The 26815-nt window shown below is 39.0% G+C and overlaps 1 protein-coding gene across 2 annotated transcripts in view; it reads right to left on the bottom strand.

Annotated features, from left to right (window-relative positions):
• Window positions 1–26815, bottom strand: part of NR5A2 (nuclear receptor subfamily 5 group A member 2) — a 93722-nt gene that overhangs the window by 21431 nt on the left and 45476 nt on the right. For both annotated transcript variants that reach the window (XM_086462580.1, XM_086462582.1), the window contains exons 6-7: window positions 19194–19313; window positions 5982–6129 (exon numbers count right to left, since the gene is read on the bottom strand). In XM_086462580.1, coding sequence (XP_086318706.1) covers window positions 5982–6129; window positions 19194–19313 — 268 coding nt within the window. The remainder of the gene's footprint in view (window positions 1–5981; window positions 6130–19193; window positions 19314–26815) is intronic.

The raw sequence follows: 26815 nt of genomic DNA, 5'->3' as shown, positions 1-26815 counted from the left end.
CGATTAAATGTTTACCATTTCTACAGGACCCTCTTGTCTCATGTTAAGTGAGATTTGAGATCAATAGTGGCTCTGCAATTATTTGTCCATTGATAAAGCCTTCATTTCTTAAATGAAGTACATTTATCTGTGTCCTGACAGTGATAAGGGAGCAGCACCAGTCAGCTGCTGCCTAGTCTAGCATTTAGCTCCACAGGCAGACAAGTGCCTGGACATGGATCAAATGATGTCTAACTTTCTTCCTATTGGCATTTCACTTTACAAACTGCTCTGATGGGAGGTTTGACAAATCATCCTTGCTGAGTTAAGATAATAAAAACTAGCAGGACAAATGGGCAGTTTTGGTAAAGAGAAAACAATGGCTGATTTCAGGTTAAGTGACCAGTCTGTAAAGTTACTGGATGGTAAAATTAAGAGATCTGTTGCGTCAGAAGACAATAGAAAGTATCCCATGTAAGGCACTAATTTGGTTCTTCAGGTATTATTTAAATTTAGTCATTTAGCAAATTTAATTGCTGAAAATTTTTTCTGAACTTCAAAGAAACAGTGAGACAAATTTTGGCTTCATTAAAAACAGTGTGAAATTCTCTTTAGCTTTAGTGAGGACAAGATTTCACCTCGGTGGAGCATGCCAAACTATTTCAGCCCCAGAATTAGAGAATTCAACAGCACATGTGGGGTGAGGGTTGGTTTGGGTTTTTTAGTATCTATTTCTGATTTATAACAAAGAAAGAAAGGAGTTTCCAAACTAATGTCAAATTTGGTAATGAAAATTCAGGGGCTGATAAACTGACACATTTGCTTTTTTTATCTGTAGTTTATCTTGATTCAAACCAGCAATTATTAAAGACAAAGAAACCATTTGTATTTATTTTTTGGCCTACTTTTTGATAATGTGTACTGTGGGTTGTACTGGTTATACACTATAGAAAAATTAAGTGTATTATTACCTGGGGATTAGGGTAAAGAAATTTCATTATCCTCAGTTTGGCTAGCTTTGGGAAAGCCAGATATGTTTATTCTTATTTAGTGTTGATAAACAGTTATACAACTATGTGATCAGCATCTTCCTCAGATGTGCTCTTTTCATGTTTTGGAAATAAATTCATAAAGTAACGTTAAAATTAGGTTTAACACTCAAGTCTGTCAAAGTTTTCTTTATTCTTTCCCAGTTTTGCAACACATGCCTAGCCACTAACTTTCCATCAACTGTGTGATTACAGTTGCTGAATCGTCATGGCTCTATCTTGATTCTTTTTGCTTGAAAGAAACCTGTCAAATGCAACTAAGTAGTCAAGAAAATGCAGGTTTGCATATCTCTTAAGCTGCTGATTTTTTTTTATCTGCATATCTTCAGAGCGTGGAAAAAAACTTGGCTGATATACCTGAGTTAAACTGTGGTTTGGTATGTTTATTACCTTCACTCCCTTAGTTGGAATTAAGGGGAGAGTACCTCTCTATGTGAAAACACAGGAGCAACGCCCCAGCAACAGACATGTTTGAGGGTTTGCAAATATGATGTAAACCTCAGTCAAGGAAAGGTTGGCAAGGATAATCACTATCAGAATTGGTGTCCTGATTTACTTCAAAGCAAGCTAATAGCTCAAGATAATTGAAATAGAGATTGATAACAGAAATTTCTATTTCTAAGGCCACCTAAACAGAAGTATTCTTTCAAATAAATTACACTCATAGATGGATTGCTCCTTTGCAATAAAATGCTTTGGCTTCAGGAGTCCAGCTCATCTTCAAATAAAATATTCAATCAGTATCTAGTGCATCATTTGCAGCAAAGACAGATGTTGGTACAGAATTCAGACATGTCTGTCAGAGATCAAGTAGGGGAAGAAGTGACTAGAAGATGGGTTAGCAGTTATACCAGGCTGCACAACCAAAATTGTGAAGGACAATTTTGATTGCAAGACCTCTTTGTATTTGCTTTACTGTGATCTCAGGTGTTAATTAGACTGGTTGATTCGTTATGCTGTTCTGGTGTGCAATGTGAGAGGAAGGAAACATATGTTTGTTTATGTATAGTGAGGAGGTACACAGCAAGGAAATTACCTCAGAGGATTGACTCATGGAAAGATTGTGATTCTTTAAGGGAACCCCGATGGACTAGGATAGTAGATCTGTAGATTGTGTAGGTGGATCAGAGTAATCTAAATTTAGTCCAAACTTCCTATGTCTTGACAGAGTAATTGACTGACCACTGATGGTGAAGTGAAGCTGTGAAGGAAGGGGTGTCTGCTGGTGCTTTAATGTCCTTACAAGTCAAGGCTTTTGTTAATCTAAAATACAGCTGAGTCTGAACCATACACCAGGTGGTAATCTTCAGTGTGATCGCAATAATTTTGGTGGTTGTAAGGACTGACTTGTTCTCTGACTTTTTAACCTGTAGGAATACAAGGCCTGAAGGGCTGATTCAGCTGAACTGGTTATCTGCTAAGAACAATAGTCCAGGTGTGATGGACTTGCTCTTCTCCAGAGATTGGCAGAGACTGGACTGAAGGGTGGCATGAGGAATCACTGAGGGTAGACAGGCAGACAGTCACTGAAGTATGATGATCCGTGGACATGAAAGAAGACTTTTATATACAGAGAGGTAAGAATGACGTAGCTGTAAAGACATTGACTTTGTGTAACTGACGGATGGAATTTAAAAGTTCTGTAAATCTACATATATTGTTACTATACAGAACTAAATTAAAGAGATGTCACACTTCAGAAACTAGTTAGCAAACTATTCTGACTTATTGAATAATTGCTGAGTCTAATGTACCATTACATACTTGGCAGTGTTGGTCAGGTGGGCCCAGATGGATGGCCCACTGGAGAAAGGAGCTGAGCTCCTGTGCTTGGGTGCTGTTACTCACTGGAGTGGGTATATGCAGTTTGACTGCAGGAAGAGTTGTGCACTGTTAGCCACAAAGGCTACAATAAATATGCATCTGTCTAAGCTTCAACAGCATCCTCTTTAATGCTATCATCAATCAAAAGCATTTTCCTATATAAACCCTTTGGAACCTTTGACAAGTAGGTAACGAACAATTACCTCTCATTTAAAATCTAGCAAGCAAAACTGATATGATTTAATTGTGTTTTGAAAAATTATTGTAAGTGCTTTGGGTTTTGAACATTGTTTTACTGTTAGTTTACTAAGACAATCACTTCTGAAATGTTAGGAAAAAAGGCAGAGACAAAGTTCTTTGCCCTGAAGGAGATTGCCATCTTGTGAAGAGACAGATGACGTGATACAGCCATGAATAACCAACAGCTTTACAAGGCAGCCTCATATCTGTATGGTTATAAAAACCAAACAGCTTCTTCTCAATAAATTAATTCTGTGGATTATTGACTTTGTGTTGCCTTTGAGAGGCTTTATATTACACATTTGTTTTTTAACGAAGCACTATACAAAGAACAATAGCATAAGGTTTTATTGGTTTGGTTAACACTGTGGCATGAACATCGTTAGAAAGGCTGGTATGTCTTGAAGCGCTTTTTATTCCACTAAACATTACAAGGCCAGATTTCAACAAGAGCAAGTTGAGGTTTTTGAAATGTTTTTTTGATAAGTGATGTATTTTTGGCATTAAGATCAGTTTTCTGTTGGGATGCCTAAGACATGTAGATATGTGTCAAATGCACCTAGATACTTAGGTACGGTAGTTGCTTCCAGATACTTATGTAGAATTTGATGCTTAGCTAGTTTTGACAGCCCTGCTGAATGCCTATCATCAGTATTGCTAGGCACTTCAATGTCTTCAAAAACCTGACACACTTTTAGGATGTGAGGGGTCTTATTAACTTCAGCCAGATGATTCATTCATACTTTTGGGCACAAGTACTTAGCTGGAAATGGTATCTGTGTTTTTCATTACAGTTTTGTCATCATTCTTATTAAATATTTGGCTCAGTCCTGTGGGTCAAGTGGTAACATCTTTAGATTTTATTCTTTGCAGAATAACACCTAGCTTTGACTATTAGCAAATGAAATTATGTGGTATGTTAAATAATGAACTAAACGGTTTCAAAGGTGTTGAACCTTTCTTAGCTACATCACTTTTATATGCCAGTGATGTGACTATAAGGCTCCTATTAGCAGCAAAATTAGCCTTTTTTATAGTAGCATAAATGAGAGAAAATCTGGATAACTTGGCTCAGTACAAGCTTGCAAGGTATTCCTGCCCAGCTGCTTCAGAAGTTGAGCACACTACCTGGCAGAATTAGAAGAGCTACAGGTGTGAGAACGATTCCTAAATCAATGCAAAGTACTAGAAGAGCCAATAAAAGAGATCAAACAAACAGGTCACCTAAATGTGAGAATTTTCCAAATGCACTTCACTTACTCAGCTAATTTAAAATATCACTGAACTGAGATGAATTCTCTAAATATTTTATCAGAGGAAAGATACAGGGTCTTTAGACATTGCTGTGCTACTGTCTAATGATTGAAAAACCTACTTATTAGGAATTAGGAAATCTGAATTCTTGTTATTCAAAAGATTAATTCATAAAACATAATTTCTGAAACAGACAGCTTGCTTTTCATTCTCTGAAACATGGAAAGCAACAAAGCCCTGAATACAAAATTCAAAATACAAATCCAAATCCATCATCTCTTCCTAGGATTCAGATTGTACATACTTTGTAACAGTAATTCTGTTAGCATCATTCTAATTTTAAAATAATTCTTTTTTTTGCTACAAGTTCTTTGTCATATACCTCTGAAGTATTGAGCTTTTACACTCCGTGTATTTAAAGAGAGCTTCATCTAAAATTTTCCAAAACAGGTTCAAATTCTATAAACACCACATGGAGAGACATATTTAAAACATTAATTGATGCTTTACAGTGTAACCAAAACTGTTCCTTTTAGCCTAATTGCAACTGTATTGTAATAATTTATTGTATAATTTAATTCCTTTACAAAAGTTTTTTTTTAAAACTGAAAATGAAAGAAAAACATTACTAATTGTCACCACTGCTAATATTTCTTTCATTCCTGTGCTTGGCTCAATTATTCACTCTCTTTGTAGTCAAAACACCTTTTGAGTAAAACAGGAGTTTTGGCTGTGGAGGTATGGCTGGGCCTGACCTTATTTGTGTTTTTAGGTCTCTCTTTTCAACTGTCTGCCAGTAAATAAAAATTCACTTGGCCAAAGTTTATTTAAACCAGCTTTATTAGGTCAACAGACTGCAAACCTGAAACAGATGACAGGCAGAAAAATCTGTTCCTATGAAGTCAATAGGAATCCATCTCCCTAAGCCCTTTTTTACTCCTGGCACTGGCGATTTTTCTTGGCTGATTCATTGGAGGGCACTGGTTTAACTAATTTGTCTTGCATAGGTATCTTTCCCATTCTATGTCCTCTCCACTACTACAAAACAATCTTCACTTTAAAGGTTATTTCCTCACTAGATCTGTCATAAAGCTATTATCGTTAATTTGTACTTTAAGAGTTCCTTTCACCTTTTAAAAACTATGAGATACACTTCTGATTTATGAGTTATGATATGACAGCCATCATATGCAAAGAAGATTGTTTATACTTACCACAGATGCCTTTGAAAAAGAGGTATATTTCAGTCATATCCCTACTCCATCTGCTTTACATAACTATGTTCAGTATCATAAAAACCCATGGCAATCTGTATTTCCCGCTGTTCTCTAGAATTTCTAATAGAATGTTGTCCTTGTTCTGGAATATTCAGAAATCACATACAGAAATACAGAAAGCTTGTAATAGTCTATTAAATTCTGTGTTAGGAGTCGTTTCCATAGAAACCCACTTTTAATTTTCATACATAATTTTCCTGCAAGTGATAATTAAAAAATAATCCTCAGATTACTGTGACCCTCATTAAATATTTCAAAATTGTGTTTTTCAGGAAAAAAATAAGAAAAACAAAATAGTTTCAATGCATTTAGAAAAAAAAAGTAACACTATTAAGTATGAAGAGTAGAGTGTACCTACCTAAACTAAACAGCACCAGGAATTTGAGACATACAAATTCTCGTAGATCAAACTGTAGGGAACGAAGCTTTGCTACTAGCTCTTGTGCATGGCTCATAAGATTGTTGAGGGTGGCTCCAGCTTGGGATGCTATTACCGAATAATCCACCTGTAAAAGAGAATTGTGTTTCTGTCTGGTTGTCACACCTGCAGAACCAGTTTAGGATGCTTCAAGCGATCACATACAACTGGGATACTCCTGGATAAAAGAATCATTCTCAATTTAATGACGTTATCAAGTCAAGATGCTTTTATATATAAACCAATTTTAGCACAATGGTATGTATTGAAAATATTATTAAACCATGTATCTTAATGGTATGTCACATCAGTGTGAATGCTGGTTTATCTCTATTAGCTTTTTTTAGAAGCATTATATATGAGAACTGCTTAGGACACTGGTAGCTGTCCCCGTATCAGTTGTTTTATTTATTTGGTGTCTCTCATTCTCATTGTAAGTGTGTGATCTTGCGAAGAAAGACCGATGAAGTGAGCTTCATGCCTACACTGGGTGTATTAGTCCAGAGGGATGTAACGGTATTCACGGGAAACGGTCCAGTGTCCATAACTTGGCCAGAAACATCTATTCAAGCCCAGAAATGTCGGTGTATTCCCACAGGAAACAGAGGTATTGTGTGGGTGGTTTCTGTTCTCCTTTGCTACACAAAATCCTGGTATTTGTTGGAGTTGATTCCAACGGACTTGTTCTGGCGAGCCCTCCCCTGGAGGAGGAGCAGGCAGGTGCGTGACACAGGCCAGCTGCACTTGCATTGTCCTGAGCAGCAACCGCAGTGCACGAAACTTTCTCTGGGGCATAGAAAAAGCGGGACTGCTCTGGGGGCCTGCTGCTCTTGACATGCTGCCTATCTGGGAGGCTGACCTGCCTATAAGCTTCCTGAAGTGACACTTGTATATAGAGATCCAAAAGAAAGCTTGAATTAATACACCATATTAAAAAAGGTAGTGTTCACAAGCAAAGTATACTCAAAGCCTGTCACAGCTGACACATCCCTGGGTGATCCTTGAATCTCAGGCAACCTTCCCACTGCTTGCATGCTGAAGCTGTTCTGGCTAATGCCAGTTTTATTAAGGGGACCTTTCCATGCAGATGGCTGTATCAGCCTCTGCCACTCTGAAGACATGCACGCTTTGTCATGGGATGATGCTCAGTGGAGAAGTGCTCGGGTACCGCAGCTTACGGGAACGCTGTGATGCAAAGGTGAAGCGTATGGGCTGGGGCTGGCGCCGGGGTGAGCTGGCTGCGAGACACGGCTGGTGGCTGTGAGACCAGGCAGCTCCAGTGCAGTGACAGCAGTGTGGAGCGGGGTGTAACTGGTATATCGGGAACCAGGGTGATCTGAACAACTGCTTCAGCTGAAATGCCTTCAGCTCAGCCCTGCTTTCACCAGAGTGTTAGATATCCCCTACTAGTGCCACTGTCCCATGGAAATGGCCCGGTGTGTTGCTTGCTCCTGTGATGAACAATTCCTGGCCAACTGGCTGAGACCTGAATGGGTTATTGACACATTTTAAAAATGCCTTTTCTTGCCTGGCTGCTCTAATATTACCAGCACCTTTCTCTTTCAGGAGCCTCCACAACAACCGGGAAATTGCTAACCGTACTTCATGTAAGCACATGCAAGTGAAGTCTGGCTCTAAACTGAGACTAAGCACAACTGTAAGTGCTCACTTTGGGTTAATGATTTGTTTAAAGGTATCAGTCTCTAACACCATCTTTAAGGTCTCCCATAATAAGGTAGTTAATAAAGAATGCCTAGGTACCACTAGAGGAAACAGACCAATACAGCAAAACTGTTTTTCCAGCCACTGATCCCTTAAAAATCTATTTTTTAAAAAACTGTTAAGAAACATGTATTTTGATTTTAATATTTTTTTTAATTTTAAAACTATTGAATTGATTTTGCTCAAGTATAAACAGCAGTAAAGCAAGAAAAAAAATTGGAAGACTTTAGACCCGACAAAATTTCAATCAGGAAAGATAAGAGAGATGATTGAAAGGAACTAAAAATAACTACTCCCAGTCATGACCTTAAGATAATCAATGGGTTACTGACTTTCAATACGACGTTTTACTTATATGTACTCTTAGCGTTCCTAAGACATTGACTGAAGACCACTGTACCAGAAAAATGAAGTTACATTTTTTGTATGGATGTTAAGAATAACACTGCCCCAACTCTGCAAAGCATTTACAGTTGTGTTTATGTTTCAATTAAGTCAGTAGATTATGCTTAAGTATCCTGTGAGGTAGGTTTTATTGCTCTCTTTTACACTTGGGAAAACTGAAATAGTGACATTAAATCGCTCACTCAGGGCCAAAGAAATCTGTGACAAAACTAGGATCTGGTGTTTGGAAATCCCAGCCAAACCATCTTTCAGAAACTACTTTCTAGTTCATCTGTTATTTCTCTCTTTCTGTATATACACTTACACATATTTCTTTATATATAAGTATACACTTACATAAATAATAAGAAAAAGTGAAGTAGCATACCTCAAATACTTTTTACTTGAAGAGCAGTTTAATATAGTGACATGATTCAACTGCTTCATATTGAGAAACTGGTCACATATAAGTATCAACTTTCACAACTTAATTTCCCTTTTGTAATTGCTAAGTTGGGGAAAAAAGCTCAAAATCCCTAACTGAGATTCCAGTTTGTGGGAGAAATATGCTATTCACTTCATAATAAGAAGTTAAGATGTCTGGATGTCAAGAATATCAGTGGCCTTAGTGCAGCGATTATGCCATAATGGAAAAACCCAGTAGATGCCTGGATCTCCCACCATCCCTCTACTGGAGAGCTCTCAGGCAACCTGCTACTCTTTCAGGTGCATTTAATATTTGCAGCACCAGCAAATTTGTCTGGGAGGCAAGTCCTCATCTGCCACTCACCAAGAGCAGGCTGTATTAAATTTTTATATTTATTGACATTTCATTACCATAATTGACTGCAGTTGGTTCTCCAGTAGAAGGCACAGGGCTGCCTCCTAAGCAGGAGAATTGGTCCCTTGAGTAGGATTTGCAATTAAAAACAACACAGAATGGATTTTTTTTTTAATTGTGTAAATATGATGAGTTGAATTTTCAGCTTTAACTAGAGAATACAAGGTGTGCAGAAGGCTTTTTTCAAGAGTGAGCAAAATTATGAGTCAGTGGAAAGACGACCCCCAAAGGTGTCAATCAGTTTATACAAAATCAACTGTGCATGAAAAAGCCTCAGCTAATGTCTGTTCTGAAAAAGTGGTTACATTAAAGAGCATGGTGTCCTGCTTGCTTGGTCCTGTATGCAGAAATTGACACTAAAAGGTGTAGTAACTTTTTTACCTTCCAATTCATTATTAAAAATGTTTTTAAAGACAAAGATAAAAACAGCCTGGATCTTCAGCAAAATATTTAATTGCATACTGAAGTCTTAGCATTTACTTTATATTGTACCATTAATTTCATTTAGTAAAATCAAATCCACAACTGGATTATTCTTGTGTCTCAATTAATGGTGTTACATTTCACAGTTGATTTTGATGTTGAAGATAGTATGTTGACTGGCATTTTTGAAAAGAGAAGCTTTGGTGAAGCTTCCACATAACCTAATTTGGAAGGAAAATGATGGGTGTAAAATTACAGCTGCGCAGACAAATGAAAGTGTGAATTTCTGCTGTACCAGTGCACAGTGCTATCTTGCATGACGAATATAGTAATGACGAAGAAGTAATGATAGAGGTTTAACTGGATTAGCTTGGTACCAAAGCAACGCAGACAGAACAGCACTGAATAATTTACACTGCTGCCTGTTGTCACCATTCTGGTGCTTAAGCTGGCATGTTTAAGATTAGAATCAACATCACTAGGCTATGTTGTAGTATACCATTTTCTAGCTGAAGTGCCTAAATCTAAAATTAGATACTCTGCTGCCACCTAACTTTGTGCTTGTAGTCCTCACAGCCCTCTGGGTGCCGAACTGCCCCTACGCATGGCTGGGACTACCCAAGTCATGACAGTAGCAAATAACTGTATGTCCAGCTCATGATACAGCTCTTCTTAGATTTATGGACTATGTGGCTTTCATCTACCTAAGGCAGCAAAAATGCCAAAGGCAGGATTTCTTTAGCTGGAGCCACTGAGGTATGGGAAATCCGGGGTCAAATGTCCAGTTTAAAGAGTGCATGAATTAAATAAGGCTGTAGCCTGGCATTTGGGGTATCTCTCTGAAAGTGAGAAATGTCAAGTTTCTTCAGGTAAATATGGCATATCTTGTGGATATCTTCTGATCATTGGTATTGAGCAGAAAGAGGGGGACCTTTGGCTTGGTTTGGAGAGGAAGGATTTGTTTGGTGCTTAACTCTAGGAAGAAACTTCAAGCTGGGAATCCCAAGCAGAAAAATGTGTGTAAGTCCCTTGGACAGGCAGCGTTCATGTCGTACCTCCTCAGCATTTCCCAAGGCTACCCCTCTTAGTGTTACCACCTAGCTTGCTGCTAGCCTTCCTGCTCCCTGCATCGCAGCAGTAAGGGCTGGGTGGGTGAGGCTGCAGCCTCTGCAAGAGGGCAGGGCAGTACAGAGGCACTAGCAGCAGAGGGAAAAAAAAAAATGTTATTAGTAAGAGGGTCATAACTTATATGGGACTGCAGAAAGACATGGAAATACTGTGTACTTCTTTCTAAATCCTTTTCTTGATACACTTGAGAGTGACTTAAAAGTCCAACTCCCTGTACTGTCAGTGAAAGCAAATTAGGCCAGTGCTGAATGTTTATGAAAATACTACTTTAAAACAAATATCATAGTAAAATACTTTGAGTTCCACACCATTTAGATATTCAGCTATCAGATAATTTCTCAACTGATAAACAGGGGGGTAAGAGAGATGGAAGTGACGAATTCTGCAAGTTTTTTCTCACACAAAGGTCTCATTTAACCCAGTGAGATATTGTTCAAGGCAGAACAAAAGACAAACCTTTTTTTACAGCACAAAACTATACCCTGGGCTAAATAAATGCTGAGGCTGAAGACCAGAAATGCAGGCAGCACTTGTGCTTTTTTGTTTTGCAAATGATTTATCATGTTAATGAATGATTCTTGAAGCCAAATCCCTGGTTTCACTGGGCTTAGATGGAAACTTTCTGGTGGAGTCAGGTAGTGGCCTCTGGTACTGACTCCTCTTATGCCCAGAAAATGGAGCCTAACATTCAACAGTAGAATCAGGTTCCTTCCTTCTTCTAAAATTAAACTGTTTGATTTCTGGGATACGACAGTGGGGTCATATGGTGTGTAAGTGTTGTGTGGACCTGTACCATCCCTTTTCAATGCTTCAGTGAGTTTGAAACAGTCTCAGGAATATAGGATTAGAGTGATTTTACTTGCTGAAGGCTGTTACCAGGTACTGACTATCACTGAATGCCATTCCTTTCAGCCAGAACAGGAATTGTGCAAGTAAGGAATAAAGCCCCTGCCATGGCTGTATACAGTACCTGCATAATGAACAAATGTACTAGCAGACTAAGGTAGTTCAGGTTAGTGAAAGACTGATTTCGTATTTAATTCAGTAAATTAGATCACTGTGTGTTTGGGACACGAAGGCAAAGGAGGCAGTGGGTGCCTAGGTGCAGCAAAGGGACCATCCTGCTCCTCCCTGCTGCTGGTGGGGGGCTACTCCCACACCGCTCCCTCCTCAGTTACAAACTACACTGAAAGCCTGGGGAGAGGCCAGCAATTGTCTGCCCTGGGTTTTGAAGTCCTGACCCTGCTGAGAGCCTGTGAGTAGGCTCTGTGGGTGGATGAGCCTTTCTCGCAGAAGGATTCAGCACAGTATAGAGCAAGCAAGTTAATTTACTACCACAAACATAACTGCTCTTCCACTGTTTCTTGAAATACATATTTCAGTGGCAACTACAGTGATTATTAAACTCATTTTGAGCTTTTCATATAATTCTTTCATTAGAAACATTTAAAGCAGTATTTCTGTTATGTTTCTAAGCAAATGAACATGGAAAAATACTTTGAAGAGGCACCTACGTACAAAAATTGAGGAGGACTCAGCATGGACAAAACCAGCAGATATGCTTACACCCAGGTTTGGGTATATTAATTAAAATTGTGATGACTTATACAGCGTCAGATGCTTGTCATTTTAACATGATACACAATAATAGAAGATAATGAATTAAGTTGCCAGTGGACCTTTCCCCATGGATGTTATTGTGCTTGCTAATTAGCTATAATATGCAAATAGTAACACTCGCAAAGTACGGCATTTACTTTGTCTAACTTAGTTTCAGAAGAACTAGTACATCAAGACTAGAAAAATTCTATGCCCTGCAGTTGATCATATATAGATTAATTTATAGTAGATATATTTATGTTATAAAACACATAATAATAAAATTATTGTTAAGTTTTATGCAGATAGCTTTTTTTAATCAGTACTATTAAATTTTCCACTCTAGTAATGGTGACTATTGGGTTCTTCAAATTATTAGTATGAAAATGTTAAATTAATGTGCAGAACATAGCTAACCTAGAGCACAATAGAATGAATTTCTTTATCAAAGCGTTGCAATGCACTGTGTGTTTTTTATATAGGGATGAGAAGATATGGAATCGCTGCTGAGATTGAATATCCATAAACTTCATCGAAGACAGATCATCACTGGAAATTTTTTGTGAATATTTAGGTAACATCGCAAGGGCTGTGCTAACAGAGACAGTTTCTTCAGGAGCTTTTAACCATGTAAGTTCATTTCCCCTTATTACCTTCTTACCTTACACAAATTTCTACTCTGCTGTTTTAAATCCTTTCCCATCAATGGGAGACTGGATGTATTCACTTTGAATCCCATCAGTATCACTATTCCAATAGGCAGTTGGGACAGACTGATGCGGTGCTTTCTTCTTTGGGTTAGGTCTCTGAACAACTTGTCTTATGTTGGGCAAGCTTAAAATCGAACATGGGACTTTACATGAATTTATATGGAGAAATTAGTTCACTAGTATGGGACTTGTAGGGAGGACTAGCAGCCTTGAAGAAATGCTGCCAGACTCCAGGCAAATAGCTTTTGTTCTTTTTATGGGAGCAATGTGCACAAAATACAGAAGAAATGTGTTTCCTATGAACACAACAGAGTTAGCATGTGGGAAACAGAACAGTTCTGGCATGCAGGGATTCATGTTGGGTGCCCTCTCCATGACTTTTCACTGGAACTGGAGTTTTAGGCTTAAAATCATAGTGCTATGTTGGTTTCATGGCAACATAGCAAAGCAAATGTAAATTTGGATTAGTTTGTTCACAGGTGTGTCCATAGCTACTTGGAAGGCCCAAAATGTTTAATGAATTGGGCATTTCATGATTATAACTGAATTTTGATGTGGTTTACCTAGTTTAACTGAGAACATCTAGTTTAGCCCCAAAAAGCAGCTAGCATAATATCTTTATAAGGCATGAGGTGCTTTTAACAACTAGCACAACTGTGTTTTCTTTTCCTTTAAGCAGAAACCTCTAGAGTGAGGAACTATGCAAGCTTGGATACAAAAGAATAAATACAACAAAAACTAGCAAATTATGATTGTTTTACCTCGTTTGTATCCGCCTTGAATCAAATCCTGTGTTTGTTTGCCTATGTAAGGACTTCTAGATTTGGCCCCCAGATGCCAATATCTCTTTTCTGCCAGTTACAACCATGAAGCCTCACTGACTGCACTCATAAATCTAATGGAAAAAAAAAAATTTAAAAAATACTAATCTCCAAGAACATAAGTAATAGCTTTCCATTAGCTTTCTATACCTATGACTAGTGTATGTATTTTTAGTAATTTCTTAGGATGAACAAAAAAGCCAGTTTCCTTATCTACTCTTTTTGCCAGCTGCTTTCTCCTGTCCTTCAGAGACACTCCTTCCTCTAACACTGTTGTAACTTTTTGTAGAAGTGGTACTTCTGCAAGGCTGCTCTTTCTTTGTGATAGTCATCTGTAGCTCACAGTTTGAAAGTTCAGCTGCCTCTTGAGAACCTCTTTTCGGTGGCGAGGTGGTCTTTCCTTGAACTTGCAAGTCTGTTCTCTAGACCAACAGATTCTCCAAAGGCCTCAGCAAATACAGCTACATGGGGATAGCAGAAGCCTTCTTTGGAAGTGGGTAAGTCTAACAGAGATTACATTGCCACACAAAATTCCCCAGGCCACACATCACCACCTTTCAACAAGGCAGAGCTGAAAGATCTAGGGAGAGGTTTAAGCCACAAAATGATGATCTAAATTGAAGTTAAATTTTCATTTGCTTCAAAACACAGCACTATCAAGATCTTGGTTCTCTCTCATGCTCTTCTCTGACGCTATGCTTTAGAATACAAATCAAGGCAGAAAAATGTATTTGTGTGATGACTTTAACTAAATCAATAGTTACAATAATCTCAAAAAAATCTGATATTTAGGCACATTTTTGGACAGCCTTTTTAATCTGAAAGGCTTTGACCAAACTCAGCAGAGGGAAGATTTGGCAACAATGAGTAGAATGTAGGTATAAAAAAATGAGCAGCTCAGGTCTGGGCAGCTGAGGCTAAAATTCATGTGTTGTGTGTTGACTGCTGCATGAAAAACGCATGAACAATGATACTCTGTACAGAGCTTTGGTATCTATCCTGTGTGTGCTGGATCTTGGAAGCTGGCACTGTATTGCTGGTGTAGAAGATACAAAAGGAAAGTGCTCAAGTTGGAGGAATTAAACTTCTATAATTAGAAATGGTCTGTTAAAATTACGTGCCACATGGCAAGCCTATGAAGCTTGGCGTGTGGAGAGCGTAATGGCAATGATTTACAATTAACCACCACGTTGCAAATCATTCCTTAGCTGTTTTCTATTATGAAATTTGGAGAGTTGTAAAATGCATTTGTGCTACTTTATTTCCTTTTGAAATGGTAATTGCTACTGCTGAGGGGCAGTACTTAGTGCAGAAAATGAAGTGTGCAGCATAGGGAGGAACTTGTTTCTGAGGAACTGCTGAGGAATTGTAATGATCTGAAAAAACTGCTTTCTTGAAACACATAAAGGCAAAAGAGCTTCATTTATGAAACTCCAACCAAATAAATAACAAAATAAAATAAGACACAATTTTTTTTTTTTTTTTTTGTGCAAGGGCCAATGCTTACTACTTTGTTGCTGACTGCGTTTTTTCCCCATCAAAGTAGGAACAGTGAATTGACACTGGGTAAAACTCATAAGCCAATGGCTTGAGGGAAATGCAGATGTATGGAAATGTGATAGGAATGCCCTAAGGTAACGGGGTTTGAGCCAATGCATTTGAAAATTATCAAGTATGCTTCCAACTACCAGCCTGTTTTAGATACCTAGTATGGAATTGACAGTGGTATGGCCCTGGGGAGCTGGATGAAGTTTGACTTTTGTGTCTGAGGAACAGAGTCTGTGCAGCCTAAGTGGAGAAAGCAGGCATGTTCTAACTAAGGGATAAGTTCCCCCCTTACAGTTTCCCCCTTGATTGTGATTGTAAAAAGGACTGTGTTTATGAGTAGCTTTTATGGAAGGATATATTAAAGAAAGCAAGGGGTGAGGCTTCTGAGGTCTTAAATTTGCTAACTTGTGACAATAATCATGATCTCTCAGTAATAAAGTAGGTTATCTAGCTCAGGTCCTCAGTTTAAAGTTAATATCTTTGAAAGCCAGATGATTGACTGTAATTTTGCTGATAGTGCTTTGCTGGTAGCAGTAAATACAAACAGCTGCAGCACTTTTCATCAGAAGTGTCAGAGTGCTTTCTGCACCTTTAATCAATTAATTTTTATGAGATGGTGGCATGGTTATTTCCCTTCCTCTACTGGAGGAACTGAAAGGATCAGGGCAGCAACCACAAAGTATGCAGCATTTAGTGCAATAGCAAAGACTCACAATGCCTGGGTCTAGAAGTGTGACTTTCCAGAATTATTTTACAGTTAATATAGAGGAGACAGGCATAGTCATAATTGTCCTTTCATAAATACATTTGAACTGGCACGGCATCTTAGAATGACAACAGACTGAGTTGGTCCGTCTTGACACTCAGGAAAAGAAGCAGTTGTATTGGATTGACTTGGCTAAACAAGTAACTCACAGTTGAGTTACAAAGCTAAAAGGCAGTATACAGCAGCTGAAGCCAGGAATGGCTCAGAACAAGTAATTTAGCAGCACTGTTCAGGAATGTAGGGATGATGTTAAAAAAGCCAGTGTTCAGCTAGAGTTGAGACTTGTGAGGGATGTCAAACTGCTAGTGAAGGTATGAACAAGGAAAATGTGGGACTGCTGCTGGATTCAGCTGGTGATTTAGTGGCAGCAAACACAGGCAAGGCTGAGGCACTCAGTGCCACCTTTGCCTCAATCTTTACTAACGGGGCCTCCCAAGCTCTCTGTGCTTTGCAGCAGGGCTCAAGGAGGAGGAGAGTGACCAGCATCAAGTATAAGTTGAAAAAAAGAGAGATTTAGACCAGAACTAAGGAAAAATTTTCTCCCCATGAAGGTGGTCTGACAGTGGCATCGACCGTGTAGGGAGGTTCTGTGGTTTCCATCCTTGGGTGTTTTCAAAGCTCAACTGGACAAACCTCCTTTGAACAGAGGGTTGCACTAGAGACTCCTTAAAATCTCTTCCAGCCTGGATTATTCTGGGATTTTAAGATTTGTGGCTCTGGCAATTCTAGGTATTTTAAACCTTCTGCTTAGCTCACCCAGCTTTGTCCATCTAATTAAAAGACTTTCTTCAGTGAATGATTTTCACCCATGAAAATCATTTAAATAGATGATGTTTTAAAGTAAATGCTTTTGAGTGAAAAATGGCATACAGCTCGCGTACCGGCACAGCGGTGGCACTTCTGCAATACCTCAACTACCAGTGGTCTTTCTTTGAGCATGTGTGCTGTACACAGCTCCGCCAGAGCAGGCGCAGTCAGTGCAGCTGTGCTCGCTCCTGTAAGAAATCTGGCTTTTAATTTAGGATGGCAGTGACCAGAACTGAATGAAATCAGGACAATACATGACATTACATGTAGATTTAGAGACTGCATATTTACTTCAGGTCTGTTGTCTCCCTGTTTCTCAAGGAGAATCTGTGGTGCATGCACTGCGAGTATGTTCTCCAGTCGTTAGCAAGCGTGGAATGGGAAGAAGTCCATCCATAAGGGAAGGGACTGAATGTAGTGTTCTTTTTTGCTGTTCTTGTAATATGGCTCCTTGCTTTCCAAGCAGCCTAAGTGCGAAGAGGAATGTACAGAAGATGATGGGAGACTCTGGGAGTGCTTGCACCGACTTCAAAATGACAAACTTTGGCAGAGGGACGTGAAATTGGGTTGAAAAGAGGATGTATTAAACCTATTTGACAAACCTGGGGTAAAAATGGATGCAATCAGTCCAATTTAGGCACATTTAAATTTAGTCGGAGATGATAATTCTGCCTGGAAATATATAACTTCCAAAACCAGCTGATGATTTGCAAGCAGTACATTTAATAAGCATCCTGCTACCTGTTGTCCAACAGTGATGAAATGCTCTGCTTTGCCTTGAGATCATGTACAGCTGGGTTGGTTTTTTTTGCAAGAAAAGATAAAAGTGGCTAATGAGGTAAGAATTATTACTGTGGAAAAATGGGGACAATGGCTAGAATTTAAGGGTATTTAGATGTCTCTAATGATTTCAGTGGGACTTAGGCACTCAGAACCTTTAAAAACTAGCTAATCACATAACAAATGAGACACTAATTTAGCAGTTCTCTCAGGAACAGAAAACTGTCGGTATACTTACAGCTTTATAAACAAAGGAATAAGAAAAGCACCCTGTGTGGTAAATAAAATAATTGCTGGTACAATTGTCCATGTTTTGCAAATGATGAAATGGAGATGGGACCAGCCATTTTCCCAATAGCACCAATACAAATCAAGAGTAATGCAACTAATTTTTGCTTTTATAATTAAGGAGCACAATTTTATCTCAGATGGGTTAGTGACTTTCCACAAAGGTGCAGGAGTCAGTTCCATAGCTAAAATTTGCTTTTTCCCACTTCTTTTTTTGGACAAGCCGATCATTTCTCCCTTCTACTGTACACCTTTTAATCATAAATGCAAACAGTTATTTCTCCTTCTGGTTCTTATAAACACATGTTCTCAGTGTTAAGAAATGGCTACAGTTTTAAAATTATAATGAAAGCTGTGAGCAGATTGCACAACATGCAGACATAAATGATGTATCTCAGAAAAAGGAGCCCTTTCCTATACATGCATAAATTGAGGCAGTTCAATTTGCAGCTACTTAAATACTGATGGGCCATGGTTTGTTTTTGCTTTGAATCAGGAACATAATATACAGGCACACTTTGCTTCTCTTCGATACAGTGATTTATTTTCTGTTAAAACCAGAATAAGAACCTTAGGAATAAGGTTATTTTACTGTCAAGTTCTTTGTGCTTTGGAAAGTATGAGGGAGACAAAACTTTCTATTTCCTTTGGGTTTTCTCACAGTTTTCCTAATATTTGCCACATTATTGCTCTTGCATTTTGGGAGATCTATGCATCTGACACCTGAAGAAAATTAACCCTTGCAAAGCTGTGCAGAAACTGCAGGGTGCTTACCGTGAGACAGCTCCTGAGACAATACCTGCATTTATAGCCCATGGACTGAATAATTTTCCTGGGATTAGATGTCTCAGCTGCCCAGTTTCTCATGCATGTGCATACTTTTCAAAAAGTAAGATATTTCTGAGGTCATAGCTGCAGGTTCTCTAGGTTTCTGACCCAGATAGTGATTCTTTTGAGTAAACCACAATTCTGAAGGGAAAATAAGCTATCATTGTTTAGACCTAAAGCATCAAGTTTGGGAGTGGTGGTGTTGCTGTCAGAAACCATTTTAACCCCAAGGAAATACAACTTCTTGAGAAACACTTCTTATCTGCTATTTTTCAATCACTGAAGTATACAAGTATATTTGAAAAGCAAAGTGCTTATGATTATATCTGCTTTTATAAGTTTAACTGTAATCAGCATACTAGGAACAGAGTGCACAAGCCATTTTAGCTACATTATTTGTGGAGAATCTCTGAGAACACAGGAGTGCTTCTGACCTAGTTAAACTCCTGCTATTTTGAAAATTATTATTAAAAAGCCATCAATACTTCCCTGAGCTCACATACTCACTTGTTGCCCGGTAACCAGAAGGATGGAGCCTTCTTTCCCGTGTACCACTTGCCGGTAAATATGATCTAGAATTAAGAGTTCACTCCAGCAGTTCTGAAGCAACTTCATTTGGTCATCAACCTGTAAAACAAACAAAAGCATTGGTCACACTATGGAGTCAGTCCTTCTTCAAGCATCTGGTTGACATCATGAGAACAGAAATGCTATCAAAAATTATGTGTCCACAAAATTGCTATTCTCAGCTGAATAAATAGGGCGCTGCTGAACAAATAGGGTGCTGCTGAATGTCTCTTTGCCTCCTTCATTCACCTTAACTTCCCTTGTCCCCACTCACAGTCTTGTCTCAGCTGTTCTTGTCTCAGTCTCTCCTCTTTAGGTAGCTGTCTCAAATTATTCCCTCTTGCTGGACTGTGCAAGAAAATGAAATCAGGAGAGAAAGGGAGCAGATTAGCACAGAGCCAGCGGGGAGAAAAGGGCAAAAGAACCTGTGTGCAGCAGGTCACGTTCTCACGCACAGCCTGCACTAGGACCCTTGGTTCTTACTTTTGCTTGCTCCTTGACTGCAGCAGGTATCTGTGCTGGAAAACTGCACAGTTCATTCTCTCCACTACTGCTTTACCTAAAGGATGATATAATTTTCATGGGGTTTTTGTTTGTTTTGTTTTTGGTTGGTTGGTTGCTTACTTTGTTTTTTTTTCTTTGTTTGTTTGTTTGTTTGTTTGTTTATTCCTCCCCTCTCTTTGCTTTTTTTTTTAAAAAAAAACAAAACCAAAAAACCCAAGGAAAACTATATCCAAATATGGGTGCTAGAATAATATCTTAAGGTTGCAAAATCAAGCACTGCAGAATTAGCTAGTGTTTGTGTTAAGATTGTCTGTCCTATTCTTATCTTCAATCTGCTTTTATATTATAACAGATCTGTGCATAGAGACAAAGGGGCTGAATTAGTATTGTACAAACACTCTCAGTTCTGATATTTCAAATATTTTGCATGCTTTGTATTAAGAACAATCTTTTATTACTGTTGCTGTTCTGCCTATAGTCACAGTTAATACATGTATACTCACATAACTCCTATAAGCTACATATGCACTGGCAATAGAGGTGGAGGAAAGAAAGAGGTGTGGACTCTGTAGATGGATATATTACTTAGTCAAAGTAAAGCCAGTGCTATCACAAACTCAGCCTTGCTCCGTCCCTATGCTGTCTGTGCCCATGATAATTCATTTCTGTTCAGATCACAGAGCAAGGCTGATTGTATATTGAAGATCTCTTCCCAACATGTATTTGACCACAAAACCATTTCAACCAAGTGACTTGTTAGCTCAAGAGAGGCCTCTAAATTACCACATTAATACACTCCCTACCAAAACTTGGGCCAGGTTTAAAATAAGGCATTATTTGAAGAAAATTTTTGAAATGTACACATTCTAGTACTCTTGCTTTTTATATGAAACCGTTTTGCGACCATTTTCTCCTCTGTACAACAAGATGTTACAAAAATCAAATAACTCATGCTAACATGATAATTTCATCCAAAATTAGCATTTCACAGAAAGCTATCACAGCTTACATCTGAATGGAACAAACTGTGAGACAGTTTAAACATTCAGCAGCCATAGTCATAACAACTAATACCTGAATAAGAGGCCAAGTATTTGATTATATTATAAATGACATATTTCCAGCTAACCCATCTGTCTCAGCCACAGGCTTTTGAAAACAAACTACACTTTACAGGTCTGGCTTTCTGAAGGCCCCAACAGCAGCTTGTCTGCAATTAAAGCTTACCTCCCAAGCTTTATCATATCATTACCGAGCCAGTGCTGTGAGAACAGTATGAGATGGCAAAATCACAAAAAAAAATGTTTTGCACATAGTCTGTTCCTGCTGTTCTACAAGACTCATAAAACTAGCAACAGTGAACATCTGCTAGTGGTTCAGAAAATCTGGTCCTCCGTATTCACTGTAATTTAACCAGTGAAAGTCTATAAAATGGGTAGCATAAAAAGCACAATACACTTCCGAAACACAGTATTGCCTTCAGAAGACTATTAGATCCAGCTGCTTTTACCATTTTAAGAAAGCTGGTGGGGCAGCAGAATGCTGAAAGAAGCAGAGATTACTTTAAGGAGGGTCATGGATTACTAAAATGTAGGGCAAGTGATCAGTTCAAGCCATGTAGATGAGGAAAAACATATACTTTATCTCTGCTAATGCATATGAAATGAAAAAAAGAAAACGGCATAGATCATATTGAACAAAAATGGTAACACATCACTTCTTATGTTGGAATGAGCTGGTAAACTTTATGATGTTTGTAACTTCAGCCAGAACACAAACACCTTCGTGTTTCCGTGGCACGTCAGTAAATGTGTTGTAGAAGCATATTATCTGGCAAAACAAAAAAATAAGCCTTTCACCAAAACCAGTATGTGCCTTAAACTGACCCTGAAGGCAAAGAGTCTTAAGTTTTGGTGGCCAAAGTAGACAGTGAGTTCTGAAGAGGAAGGTCCTTTGCAGAAAAAGCACCTTGTGGACTTCAGTCTTCTGACTCCAAAGCCAGAGCATGCTAGTCCGCCATTAACAGGGTAAACAGGTGAGAAGATAAGGTTCTGTCACCAAGATAACTTAGTTCTGGGACTTTCCTGTAATCAACATAATTTTCAGTCATGGTGTACACTGAATTAGAAACAAGCTCGTAAACTTGTGCTACTGGCTAAACTTTGAGATTTTTCCAGTTTGTGGAGATCTTTAAGAGTATTATCAATGTTTTAAGAACAAGAAAAAAGTGTCCTTTGTCCTAACTAGTGGGAATGCTTATAATAAAAACAGAACATCACATGGCCAACAACCGGCTGCTGCAAGAGCAGTCCCCAAATCTGCAGCTGCTCCTGCCATGACAGAACATTGACATAAGGATAATGTAACCCATGCTTACCTAAGCAAGTTGTCAAATGAGATACCCATTTGACAGCTATCTAGCCTTGAGCAAAAGCGTGAGTGAAGACTGTGCCCAGATGGTTAAATTTAGGTCCTCTCTGGCCAGTGGCATTTAGATGAAGACACCCAGTGGGGATAGCATAACTGGAAGTTGTTGCTGAAGAAATAGCTTTTAAGGAAAGATGTGGAGGAAACTAAGGGAGAGTGTGTGACTCAAAAGAAATAGGAGACCATTTCCAGCATGCAAGGTGGCATGAAAGAGTAATAACGTTATGAGTATGAAAGGAGTAAAACATCACTTGTAAAACTGCTGCGAAGTGACAACGGAAGCAAAGAGAGTGCTTGGGAGGAGACTTTAAAGGAGGAGAATGGGAAGGCGGTGCAGTGAGAGAAGACATAAGGGAAGTTGAATGTCAGGTAAAACCTTGAAGGTGAGGATGATGAGACTGGGTGAGATGCAGACTGCAGACTTAAAGGGTTTGTGTGACAGTATGTGATGCTTGTTGGGGCAGAGAAGGAGCAAGTGCTTTGTGTTAAAGAAGCAGAGGATAGTGGTGGTCACCAGCACAGGCAGGAGAAGTCCCAGAGGTGAAAGCGGGCATATGCATTGACTACTCTCTCAAACAGTAGGGATAAAAATATGGAACAAGGGGTAGCTTTCTGATAACATTAATACATGGCAGTAGGTAAATCCTATTTCCTATACCAAAATCTTATTTACCTATGCTTAGTGAGGACAAGGACAGAGGTCAAAATTTTGAGTCATCCATAACCTTTTATCTCATGCTGTTTGGACTACTTGTAGCATATTCCTCAAATCATCAGCTGAAAGACAAATGGTCATTGCCACGACCACGCAGAGCCATTCCACTGGGCTGCCTACTAATTACCAAGCTAGACAGAATAAAGTAATGTAAGAACATAACTCATTATGCAAAAAGGGTCTCCCAGAATCTGGAATGCTGATAGGTAAACAGACATGGTGAATGAGACACTGTGCAGTCAGTTTGCCCGTGCAATATCCACTGAGAGGTGTTTCGTGTACAGGCAGATGGCAGGATGCAATGCACTATATTGTCATAAGGTTTTAAGATTTTACCCTGCGTGTGTTGACCTGGAAACATATCTTCAGTGACCTCACGGTAGAAATGTGCACAGTACCAGTATTATTTGGCAATATTTCAGTATTGTGACCTGTGTGAAAGAAACCTTTGGGGCTCTCACTCTCTCTTCTCTGCCCCAGCAGGGAATTGCTACTTGCAAGCCTTTTATCTGCTGCAGCACTCGGGAAGGGCTGGCTGCAGCCTGCATGCTCCCCTTGTTGTCCCAGCCATTGGCCATCCCAGCTCTTGTCAGAAAAGCACCAGAACAGAGCTGCTGTACAGCTGGGTCGGGAGGAGTTCGTATGTCTTGGTATAGGAATGGATGAGGATGGGTCACAGTGCAGTAGAAGAGCCTATGCCCCAAGCACTATACTCCCTACATTAGCTTATTCTTCAGTTTCACTACGAAATAATGTTCTCCATTTAAAACTAAAAAAAGCACAGTTTTGTGAAAAGAGATAGACAGAGATGTGCCCCCTCCACCAAGTCCATCGACCTTTTTTCCTGGGGGTTTAATAAAATCACGGAGCCTGGTGGAACTGTGACGTTTCTTTGTGTCCACTGTGAAAGATTCACATGATATCCCTTGTCTGCACAATGAACTTCATACTGTTAAATATCTGAATGTAAGTTTGAACACAGAATTCCCTGGCGGCATGCCCAAATTCTTCCACTGCCAGCTGGAATTATAAGGTGACTTTAAATCACTTTTCTGAGTTCTCTGTTAACAAGGGTTAGAAACAGGCATGCATGAGAATACATTTAGACACAACTATTAGTTTGTCTAATTTATCTTGCCAATATAATGCAAGCCATGCAGGATATTTCCAGGAGTGGAGGAAACAGGCTCTCAATTTGAAGTGTAAAAGTCTAAACCTGAGCACTGTGGTAACACACTATCTCTTGATGGGACACAAAGATGGTCTGGGGTTGGGGATGGGAGTGTCACATTTGTCTGCTAAACCCTGGACTGCCACTCAGCTAGGCTCTAGGCTTTTGGTACAGGACTTGGTGGTAGTTTGTCAGGCTCAATGAGGCCCCTGTTGACAGTGCAATGCACAATCGTGCATTATCAGTTGTAGTTAAAGGAAGAACTTATCTCAGAAATGCTAGTTACTCATCTGAAAAACTATTTGTGCTGATGTTATAGATGAGGAAGGCTAGTGCGACACAAGAGTAGTATTGTTGTAGAGTGTATGCTTCCCACAGCACAGAACGTTAATCATTATAAACTTTTGTTTTCTCTGAAGACCATTGAAATTGCCAAACAGTAGAATGAAGAATAATGTGTATGCTTTGCTGAAATGCACCTTGATCTTATCAAAACCACACTGTGTCTTTCTTTTAGGAAAGCGTTTCACAATATTTAGCATACTGTAACCAACAACTGCAGATTTATTATAATTTTTCTTTTGAAGAGCTTTTTTCAGCCTGACACTTGATGCATTACCTGTTGAAAGTGTCGGGGTCATGGTTTTTTTTTTTGGTGTTGCTCTAAGTTAAATATTTTCCTTATAATTATCGCTGCAGATTCAGTTAAACAATGCACTCACCTTTTACCCAGTCTACACCTGCCTTTCTGAGAAGTTGGAGAATCCTTTTTCATCTCTTTTCATTTGCATCAACTTGCACTAAAGCTCTGGGCTTTTCTGCTACTAAAAATTTAAAAGGGTATCTAATGATTAAAAAAAAGAGATGGTTGAAATTTATGTGATAAAACCTGTGGGATAAAAGCTGTTGGATTCAGCTGAATTGTTTTTACTTATGCTTCTAAAAGGGAATGCCAATATAGAAATAACATGAAGCATTCATCTTATAGTGCCGCTTTTAAATTCTACGGCCATTGAATAGCCATTTCCTAGTGAACATGAAGTGATTAAACATCTGTCTGAATTGTTCAGCCTGAAGCATACAGGTTCAAGGGATGGTTGAACTTTCTTTCAAGTGTAGTTAGGAGCTCACTCACAAGTCATTACAGACATATAGTTCAAGTTGTTACTCCATTTTCTTATGCTATAGTGAAGCAAATCGCCCCAAATCAAAGTTTTATAAGGCAAGTGCACTCCAGAGGCTAATTTTCACTCCTGAATGCATGCATGGTTTCCAAATCGTTACACAGGTAAAGAAGGATTTGGACTCTCCAGATGGGTTGCTGCTAACAATGCAAGGTTGCTGTCAAAAAGCAGCACCTAACAGCCAATGCAGTTTTAAGAGCAAATGCACATAACTTTCAGAATCAGTGAATGCCCTAATAAAATGTGATTACTACCTGTAACCTGAGTAATAAAATGCTACAAAGGTCAAGAAAAAATTATTTAATATTAACTGTGATTGTTCCAGCTCTTTGCTAGAAATCTACGTGTTATATGAAATTTCTAGGTGATGGCAGGGAGTGATCTTTACAAGCCCATGTTGGGTGAGATGACTGTCCTATTGCTGTCTAGCTCTAGTGTGAAGTGAGTATAAAATCTGTCCAAGTTTGGTAGCATTTTACATTTTTCCATGATTTAAAAATGAAAGGAAATATCCAAACACTTCAGTGTGTGCCTTTTCCTTCTCCTTTACAGCATGTAGAGAGGCTGTTATGAAGGTGCAATTACACTTGGTGTGTGCCCGCATGCGTGTGTGCGTGCGTGTGTGTGTGCCTGTATACCTCTTTCTTCAATAACTTTGAATCCATCAGTCAGTGTCAGCTTGTTTCAACAGTGAGTTCATCTATCCAAGATACTAGATTCCTATATGCCTTGTGTGAATCTGTATCCAGACAGAGGAAAGTAACTGCTGGGTACCACGCTGAAAGAAAGGCTAATACGCTCACCCTTTATTCAACAGCAGAGAACCGAGAGAGAGGAAGAGAGGACTAAAATGCTTCATTAACTCCCTGCTTATGGAACCATTAGTATTTGGAATATCAAGCCACTTTTCAGTTTTTTAAAGGACATAGATAAGCAATTTATAGCACAAAGCAACATTATACCTTTGAAAATCCCCACACTTACACCCTTCCAAAATGTGAAGCAGTGAGCATGTGGTGCCCGTGCTCTGAATGGTGCGTGGTGTTTCCTGCTCAGCAAATGCACATGGGGAGAGCAATGGCTTTGCAAGAGCTTCTCCCCTCGCATGCCCCTCGACAACTGTGTGTAAGATCACTGTGAAAGAGGGGATCAAAGCAGCAGTGACTAGCCATTTCCCAGTTTGTGTGCTAATCTTCCATTAGTCAAAATACTTCACCTAAAAGCAGCCTTGAGCATCAGTTCACACTCATCCCATTTTCTTGCAGGAATATAACACAAGGTGCATGAGTCTAGGGGCCTCTGATTGCTGAAGGGAGTATGGGCAAGCAGCAGATGGTGATCCTACTAAAGTATAAGACCTCTCTTCTTTCATGGATCTTTGGACTTCATTTAGAGAGTTCCCCTCTATTAAGGAGAAGGTAAATGACAAATCTCAGTTCTTCAAACATCAGATGAAAGGACCATTACAATAAACTTTGTGTGTGTTTATATATTATATAGTGTGTCAAATGCAACACATAACACTCCTATTTTTTCTCTTTTTCCTCACATTTATCTTTGT

This window comes from Leptosomus discolor, chromosome 3, assembly GCF_034619465.1.
Source record: "Leptosomus discolor isolate bLepDis1 chromosome 3, bLepDis1.hap2, whole genome shotgun sequence".
Lineage (NCBI taxonomy): Eukaryota > Metazoa > Chordata > Aves > Leptosomiformes > Leptosomidae > Leptosomus > Leptosomus discolor.
Note: the sequence above shows the minus strand (reverse complement) of the source record. Positions and strands in the feature narration are given on the sequence as shown.